This window comes from Vicia villosa, linkage group LG1 (genome assembly GCF_029867415.1).
Source record: "Vicia villosa cultivar HV-30 ecotype Madison, WI linkage group LG1, Vvil1.0, whole genome shotgun sequence".
Classification (NCBI taxonomy): domain Eukaryota; kingdom Viridiplantae; phylum Streptophyta; class Magnoliopsida; order Fabales; family Fabaceae; genus Vicia; species Vicia villosa.
The window spans coordinates 55,246,709-55,256,711 of NC_081180.1; the positions used below are offsets into that span (position 1 = coordinate 55,246,709).

Sequence of the window (10,003 nt, forward strand, 5' to 3'; positions counted from 1 at the left end):
TGCCATATGTAAGATGCATTTATGGCACAGTGTACAATATCGGAACGACTGCCTCTGGGGACGACAGGTAAAATCTGTCTGAAATCGCCACCGAAAACAACAACCTTTCCACCAAATACATCAGTGGAATTTTTATTTGCACTCATAACATCTTTCAAAGTTCTGTCAAGCGATTCTATTGCATACTTATGCGCCATTGGTGCCTCATCCTATATTATAAGCTTTGTCTGTCGTAACATGTCTGCAACATCATCGTTGAATTTAACCTTGCAAGTAGAATTGTCCATAGTTGGTACCGGTATCCTAAACTTTGAATGTGCAGTTCTACCTCCTGGAAGTAACAATGATGCTATACCGCTAGTTGCAACAGTTAAACATATATCGTGTTTTGATCTTAAAGCTGCTGCGAGTGTTCTCCACATATATGTCTTTCTGGTACCACCATAACCATGAAGGAAGAAAACGGCAGGATTCTGAGACTCCACAGTGTGCATAATTTTTTCATAAATACCTCTTTGCTCATCTAAGAAATATAATAGTGAGGGTAGAATAGTGTTAAAATAATCGATTCATAGAATTTCAAAGTGTAAAATAAAATGAATTTAATTGATGCAATAGTAACCTGTAAGAGCAGCAAACAGATTTTCAAATTCCGAGTTCATTGACGCTGAATCGTAATTACGCTCGTCATATATGAGCCTGTTTCCCAACTGTTCAAGAACATAAGCATTCGGATATGGAATAGGACTAAAATCCTTTAGTGTCCTTCTATTTGCTTGTAGCAGTTTCTCAATTTCTATTAAAGTCAAATTTTGTAACTCTTCTTGTATGAGGACTAACTCTGCATTGATATGAGAAATTGAGTTATAATACTGTTGGTAAGTCATCTGTAGGTTGTTATTAAGAGATTTTTTTGTTTTCTATTTTATTTTGTCTAACAAACCTGGATTTGCAGCCAACGCTCTTTGTGTATGTAAGACACCATCAGATAATAGGAGCCAAGTTTGTTCCCAAACATGTGCAGGGCGATTAACAGCACCAGACAAAAGCATGATAACAAACAGTTTTCGAAGAAAATGACCAGTCCCCCAATGACTTGCCTCCTTTATAGCGGCTATGTATTCTTTGTCGTCTTCAAGAAATCCCATTGCAAAGCATGCATCTCTGAATGTATGAAACTGGATGTTATCCCGGTCCTGATTTCCTCATAAGTTGTTGGTCCTTTTGCCACCGTCAACATCATGCGTAGGTAAAACAGTTCACCAGCTGTTGGCGGAACCCATATGAGACGTCCAATGGTGAAGCCTTTTTTCCGCGGTTTCCATTCTTTCTATTTTTTATGATAAACAAACTTTGAGACAAATTGACCGTAAGTTAATGTTCGTGCCTCTTCATATTTAGCATTTGCCACCAGCCATGCAGTAAACATTGATTCAGTCACACTTGCAGTTTCCAGCATATTTTCCATGCGTGCATAATCTGTATAGTAGATAGGTTTCTCCCCAACCAAATGATAGAACATACGTTCCACAACTGGTTTTCTGCCATGAATATTGTAAGAGTAAATGCGCCAGCATGCTTCACTGGGAGAGACATACCTGCAATCGAGATATTGTTGGATTTCATCAACAGGTTGATTGCTATTTGTTGAAACTGCTGCTGTTATTCTATCATAGCCTTTATTGATATATTTGAAAAGATATTTTATGGAAGTACTCTAATTACACCATTCCATGTTTATATGTGCCTGGTATTTCTTAAGAAATCTGGTGTTATATGGAACCACATGTCTGTTGTCCAAGGTGATACCATTTTTTTCAATAGTGAAGGTTTTTGATCTTCTCCTATACAGTGGATATCCCTCTGCATCAACAATAGTGTGTTCAATAAACTTTTTGGGATAGTATTTAGAACATCGTCCATTCTTCATACATTGTGAGCTCATGCGCGCGAGGCCACAGGGTCCATGTATCATATGTGCCTTAACCAACTTGTATAAATTGGGATGAACAGTCGGGTCGGGAATTTCAGCAGAAATGATGTTGTCTATGTCAGATGGTGTTGGGTATTTGCTCTGAGGGTGTAGGAATATCAAGATGTGAGCATGTGGCAATCCCCGCTTTTGGAATTCAATGGTGTACATATCTATTAAATTGAAAGTTAGTTTGATGTAATATTTTGGTACTCCACAGACACATGATTGAAAAGTAGTATAATTAAATGAAACAACTTACATGCAATCACTTTTCCGACGACATGGTGTTTTGTAATATCATACATGAGGGTATCAAACTTTATTTTGAAAACTTTTGAAATGATATTTGGCCTATCATGGGGTTGTAGGCCTGTTCCTGACAATGCTCTTTTAATTTCAGGCCAATTTGGGTTGCAGGTAAATGTAACAAATGAATCAGGGAATCCCAATCGACTTGAAATGGCCATACCGTCAAAATATAGTTGATCCATATATATCTTGCTACCAACAAATATTGATGGCAAAACAACTCGTTTTCCTTGCTTTTGGTGTTCATTTCTTCTATCGCCATCAGTTTGAGTGGTCAAATTATTATATTTGCCCACTCTTAACTTCGATTGATTATCCCTCAACCAATTCAGTCGTTCGGATTCCATCATAGCATAGCCGTCGACTAAGAATTGTTGAAATAGGCGTCTTGAGTAAAGTAGTGTTTTTGCCTCTTTGTGCGTTGTTGTAACCGGTAAGAAAACCAATCCTTAATGCTTTTACGGTTTTTCCTAGTGACCTCAGTTTTATGGCGATATTTGTGCATTATACTGTAACCATCTTCCCCATAAGGAAATATAAGAGGATACTGATAAGCCAAATATGTTGGGTGAAACTCATCTATTCGTTGCAAACCACCATTGCGGCGCTGAATTAAGATGTCCCTTTTATCAGCAAAATCAATGTATCCCACAATGAGTGCAGCCACTTCTGAGACAGTAGGTTTGTTGTAAACACGGCCATCTTCGGATCTATCAGAAATAAGCCTGAGTTTTAAATATGTGAAAGAATTTGTCCTTAAAACATCCCTTGCCATTCTAAAAGCTTTGGCATGAACATTGTGCTCATCTAACATCATCTTGAGCTTATTGACAACGGGGCGCTCGATGCCTTTGTTGTCCCTGCGTATTTTTGGCAGTCATGAATAAATAGTTTAACAAAATATTTTTATAAACAAATTGTGTAATTATGTCTGAGCAGGCTTACTTGAAACATTTTATTCTGTGTTCAACTTCATTGTCCGTGACGTAGATGTATAATTGAGCATATTGCGGAGCTTTCCCGGTTTCTGGCAGTAGTGTACCAATTCGATGGCAGGTCTGACCCTGCAGTCTCAAAGTAGGGGGTCCTCCTCTTTTAGAGTATGTTGTGTCGAACTTCATTTCGGGGGAGGTGAATGAGAACATTGCGTTGTATGTTCGTATGTTAGCCTGGTAGTTTTTACTATTCGAATATGTTTTATTAAATAGAAGATCTTGCAACACCTGTGGAGGTTGTTCAAGGAACGGGAGAACAATTTTTTCTCCACGGCAGCAACGATGAAAGCGAGGAGTTGCTGTAATTTTGTGTTTATTCACTTTTTCTTGGTACCACATACATGCTTGGCAGTGTGCGCATTCATAATTTTGGTCGCCGATATCGTAATATTCTGAAAGAAGAAAGCACAATACTGAATATGTCTATTAACAGAGGAAGTGTACATCATTTGGTTATCAGTGTATGATATGGATATACCTTGAAGATGGGCCTCCTGTAATTGTGCCGGCACTGAATCCTCGTCAGAGTCGGAACTATTAGAAGAATTTAAATTATTGTCAGAGTTGGAGTCATCATTATCCTGATAATGAGACCCAACTGACATATTATGATTTGAGGTAGATGCATGATCCATGTTCTGACTTTGACTAACAATGTTGTTTGTATTCTGAACCCCACTAACTTCAGTATTGAAGAAATTTCTCAATCTTTTTCTGTTATCCAAGATTATCTTCCTTCTCTTTCTAGCCATAGCCGTTTCAATAGTGGTTTCATATGTTGCAAAGGATGTAAAATTAAGATTTAAATGGGAAGTGAGGTTGTTTGATCTGACACGGTTTCGATAATCCCTCTTCGCTTTGAGAATAAGTTTTCTCCTATTTCTTGCAATTGATGTTTGAGGACCAGTGTTTTTAACAACATTTGTTACCATCACAAACACAAAAGTATGATGAATAATACAAATAAGATTGATTTGTATAGATTTATGCACACAATATGAGATGTATAGCATGCTACCTCATGGCTTTGAATACTAAAAGTGTACAGTTTCTAATTGAAGGGGCATTGGTGGGTTAAAATGTCATGAATGCAGTGTTGATTTTAATTTTTCTTTCATAGTTGAATATATATGAAGTTGGAACTGAATATGAATAGAATGATAGTTATATATTTAAATTACCAATTATCCCTCCCTTATAACTGTTGTGTGTGTTAAATGTATTTAATTTAATTTATACAGGTTAATTATAATATTTTATTTGATGCATGTGTTACTATTTTAAAAAGACTTTAAGTAAAAACTAATATTATAAGTAAATAGAAACTGAACAGTTAACCCACTCTCTGCATGTACCAAGTACTTGTTTCCTCTTGCACTGAATAGAAGTTTAGCATTGCAACTGGTTGTCGGTTAGGGTTTTCTACAATGGCATCTTCACACGGAGGTCCTTCTGTGCGGATTCCTTCTGATGATGATAATGATTTCAGGTATGAGCAGTTAATTTTATTTCACTTTTGTATTGTCGTACAAAATAGGGTATATTGATATACAAAATATAGTAGTGTGGTAATAACAGTTAACAGCATTTAGTGATGGGTTTAGTATCAATATAGTTTAATGTTGTATTATGTGTGATATTTGTCAAGAAATCAAATGCGACTGAATGACTATTATGGTTTTTTATTGTGGGATTATATAGTTAGTTTTTGTTTTATCCAGTCTGTGTATAGCCAGTGGTTTCTCGGTATATAACTATTGCTTAGTAAAGAATGCTTCATATGTGGTTCGTTTTTAATCCATATTTGATGTTGGAACAGCAATGATCAGGCAATGGAAATCATAGAAGAATTGGTAAAGGAAACAGGGTATGATCCTAAGGTGGAAAGAAAACGCAGGAACAAACAGCACAATGTAACCCCTGGTCGTGTTGTGTCGAATGTTGATGTTGGCACACAAAATAGCAAGTGTTAAAAGCAATCCCAATGCAGGACCTGTCATACCCCAAATTTGTCCTACCCCTAATTTATTTTTTAACTGGCTTATAAATTTGCATTTCATCTGTATACCTTCCATTAGGTCATCTAACATAACTTATGCATCATTAATCAATAATTCAGAATTGGAATCAAGGATCTTGAAAAGATAGGGTTCACCTATACTTCGAAACTTGCAACTGGTCCTTATTTCAAGAGCTTGGGTAGAGATGTGGCGAGTTTTCTAAGGTTCATCGTCATTGAAGTTTCTCAGAGTTAACCAAAAGGAACTTGTTTTATCACTTGGGTCACGAGGCATTGGTCAAGAAAGAAGGATGGGAATTCATTTGGTTTCATTCACAGTGTATTGATGATGAAATCCATTCACGGTGTATGGACGAGAATGGTGACTAAAGGTCATTTTTGAGCCTTTTATATTCATATGATTCATTTCAAGATTGGCATTAGCAAGAAGAATAGTTGAGAGAAAATATTTTTAAAGCTTCATATAAAAAGAGAGTTTTCATTGTAACACTAAGGTTCATTTGGTTTATGTCCATCAAACAATATCACCTGTGATACAAGATAACTTTCGGATTTCATTCAAGGATTTGAATTGAAATATTGAGATTACAAGGAAGAAAGGCTAAAAAAGGTTTCAAATGGTACAAAGTGAAGAGAATCCTTGTCAAAATTGTACAAGATCCTGTTACATCTACATTACATTACAAGCTATGGTGTTCCTAACCCTAAGCTTTATCATGAGTATATTTCTTCAAGCTTTCATCCATCACCTTTTGTCCATGTGAATAAATTCACAACCTGTACATAAATACATGAATATACTTTCAATCATGTCCAGAAATCCAAATTCCATTAAGGAACCATTACATTACACATTCCATTGAAAATTACAAAAAATTACACTTTTGACCTACAGTTGACCGAAGTCAACACATCTCCATCAGACCTATTGCTTCGGCTGAAACTTCAAGGCCATTTATGCTTCCTCATCATCATCCATCATGTTGCTCATTAATCTCCAAGGTTGTTTTCATACCACAGGGCTTGCTACATGATCATGTACCTGCAACATTTTGACACATCAAATGGCAGCACACATGACATTCAATAACCAAAACAGAACCAAGTCCAGTTCAATATCATTCAATACTAAACTAGCAGTTCATAATCCAAAGCATTCAGTCTAACTTCTGACAAGAAATTCAAAGCAAGTTCACATCATAAACAACACCTGCATTTCGAAACCAAAAACAATCCTAACATCAATATCAGTTAACCCTTTACTAACTCAATTCAAACCATACATTTCATACACAGTTCCAAACTTGCTGTGCATTACTAAAACCAGAGAGAAAAGAAGTCTTATACAAAAAGACCTACATAATCAAATTCAAACAAAATCAACATCAAACCCATTCAGCCCACTGCCCACTGTTTTGAACCAAATCCATTATTAATAGTCCCTTAACCGAATTATCCTCACCAAGTACATAACAGTTTTATCATTAGCATTCAATTTCCATAATGATTAACTAACAGATTCTTCTAACCTATAACCATCCTAACAGAATTAACAAATTCTCTAACAAACTTTGAAACACTTGTAACTACCCCTAACCGAATCTCTAACTAACTCCTAACCATTTCAAACTAACCTAACAGAATTCAGTTACAACCTCTAACTGACTGTAACCATCAAAACAGATTCATAACTAACTTCTAACAAACTCTCATTTTAGTTACAAGCTTTCTAACAGAGCTAACTCACAGAAAAATCAGAAGGAACTAACCTCAAATAACTTTGAATCTTCTATATATATCAGCAGCCACTCATCATCACTTCTCTCAATCCATTCACCATTTCTGGACTCTCATTTTTCAAATCTTCGCTCTTCTTTCCACCTTCTTCACCACCATTCTTTCACACACCTTCTTCCACTCTCCACTGATTCATCTTCATCACCCTCTCTCTCCCATTTTCTCGATCCATTTTCATCATCACTTCTCTCAATCCATTCACCATTTCTGGACTCTCATTTTTCAAATCTTCGCTCTTCTTTCCACCTTCTTCACCACCATTCTTTCACACACCTTCTTCCACTCTCCACTGATTCATCTTCATCACCCTCTCTCTCCCATTTTCTCGATCCATTTTCATCATCACTCAGCTTCAAGTCTCCTCACGCATCAACTCTTCTCCTCTTCATTCTCTCCACCATTGCTCTGCTTTCAACTTCACCTTCCTCAATCATCTTCATCTCTCTTCGCTCATCATCAACAATCACCTTCAATCTCTACAATTCGTCTACATCATCCCTGCAACATTCGGTTCGGTTCAACTCTTTGCGCTCAGAATCAAGGAACGAAGCAAACTCAAAGAAATAGAAGAAGAAGAAGAATTCACGAAGATAAGAAGCGAAAGGACTCAAGAACTCACCGGGAAAGATTGTTCAATTGCTCTCGCGTTTATTTCGCCAAGCGCGATTGTTTTCTCCATTCTAAATCTTCTCTTCACCTTGCACTGATTCTTCATCACAGGATTTCGAAATAATTTGAGAAACGAACCAAGAGAGGGCGGAGCGGAGGAAGATATAGCGGTGATGTGTTTGGCACTGCGGCGAGATTTGATCGGAGAAAACTCCGTCGCCGCCGTGAGTTTTCGTGAGACGAAGGAAGGAGCTGAATGTTCACGAAGGAGCTCAATCGGTACACAAAATAAACCCTAAATCCCCTTTTCATAAGTTTTTTTATTATTTATTTTTATTCAATTCATTTTCTTTATTATTGAAAATAAAATCTGAATAAACAATGGAGAATGGATCAACAATATTGGGCCACCGAATTGATATTCACACCCCCTCTGAGCCCATAATACTTTTTGACGAACCTGAAAACTCAACAAAAACTCTTTGGGCCTCCTCTGGCTGGGCCCTGCGCCCCATTGCTATTCACCATCCTTAATTCAATTTGCACCCCCCTCTGACTCATAAAATTACTAAAGTTTTAGATCTTTCTACTTAAATTTTTCCCACTCTCTTTAGGCAATTAAAACACTAATTTTCTTTTAGACTTTGATACATGAATTTTTGACATAGAAAATAATCTAAAAAATATTAGTTTTAGGTTTATGGTTTTAGCCTCTTTTTGCTTGATTTAGAAGTTCAAAACCTTCCATATCAAAAACTCATAAAAATAATAGTTTTTTTTTTAGTTTAATTTTGCACTAATACTTGAATTGCTTCTCTTATGCTTTTATACCATTTTCATGCTATTTTCGTATAATTATTGTGTGATTTTGTTGCTTAGTTTTTTGGCCATATTTTAGGCCTATTTTGTTAATCGTTAGTATGCTCCTTTTAGAATTCTCCTTCCAACAATAACAATTAGGCTTAGAAATTAGGCTAGTCCCCCATTCTCATTCTTTTTCTTTTACAACATAAAGCATCTAATAAATACTTGAATAAATTCCCCATAAAAAATACAAAGAAAATACTTAAAACACTATGAAAATCTTAAAAAGGGAATGGAAGCTTGAACATCCCTTGCTTTAGGGAATGTTCGAGTGCTTGGATCTCCCTTGCTTTAGGGTCCCATTCAGGCGTAAGTTCCCAACTTCTAAAAAACACAAACCATAGAGTAACTCGAGTTTCCCTTGCTTTAGGGATTTCCTCGAAACACTCAAACTCTCTCTCTCTCTCTCTCCTCTCTTAAGGGCATTGTTATCTCCGCTCTATTGCATCCTAGGTCGATCCCTTATGCAAGAGCGCGAGCGTTAACTCCGCCCAACTAAAAAATACAAAAACAAACAGAAACTATGAAGCCGAACTACGGCGCTCTGATTCCTGAAAAGGATACGTAGGCATCAAGTCGCGGGGCTTGAACGAGCACACTTGTAAATATTCCTTCTTTTCCCCGTATTTCTTTTGCATTCATTCGCATTTAGGTTTTAGACATTAGACACCCTTTAGATAGAAACAAACATAGGTGGATACCATCGAGTACGATGGGCGCGAGGGGTGCTAATACCTTCCCCTTGCGTAACCGACTTCCGTACCTTGATTCTCTGGTCGCAAGACCCTGTTCCTTCCTTTGTTAGGTTTTCTGATATTCCTCTCCCTTATGGGATAAATATATTGGTGGCGACTCTGTTCATTTTTCGCGAGCGTGCGACAGCTGGCGACTCTGCTGGGGATGTTGCTAGACCTATTGCGGGTCCATTCTTAGCGAGTCGATCCTAGCCTGCGTTTGTTTGTTTATTTACTGGGTGTTTACTTGTTTTATGTCTATATCTTGTATATATGTTTGCATGTTTATTTTCTGCTTGCATATCAGGTTTATTTCTGCTTGCACATCATGCATATGGATTATATTTTGTGTTCCTTGGGGTCTTCTGTTCTGTTTTGCAGGTGGGGGGTTTGTGTGAGGTAAAAGGCCCACTACCCAGGCCAAGTGACACATAGGATTAGCGTGGATGCTCATGTTGACTCCCGTGGCCCTTGCTACGATCGAGTTCAACATGGGGTACCACAACTGGGCGAGGTTCTTTCATGGAACACTGTGTCTGGCACGCTTGTTGCCAAAAACACTTTGTACCCCATGGGAACTGTAGACCCTAGTGACCATTAGGGACCACTTGTCCGTGTCTAGACTTCATACCCGTGAGATTGGGGTGGGACAGGAAACCTTGACTCCTACATACCATTGCTTCTTCATATTTGAGGTCGG

The 10,003-nt window shown here is 37.4% G+C and overlaps 1 protein-coding gene across 1 annotated transcript; it reads right to left on the reverse strand.

The window, feature by feature from the left end:
• Positions 1-209: 209 nt before the first annotated feature.
• On the reverse strand, positions 210-1,148 carry LOC131641626 (uncharacterized). Its single transcript, XM_058911955.1, has 3 exons — positions 944-1,148; positions 623-841; positions 210-523 (listed from the first exon to the last, which is right to left on the reverse strand). Exons 1-3 carry the CDS (start codon positions 1,146-1,148, stop codon positions 210-212), a joined length of 738 nt encoding a protein of 245 aa, XP_058767938.1.
• Positions 1,149-10,003: the final 8,855 nt, after the last annotated feature.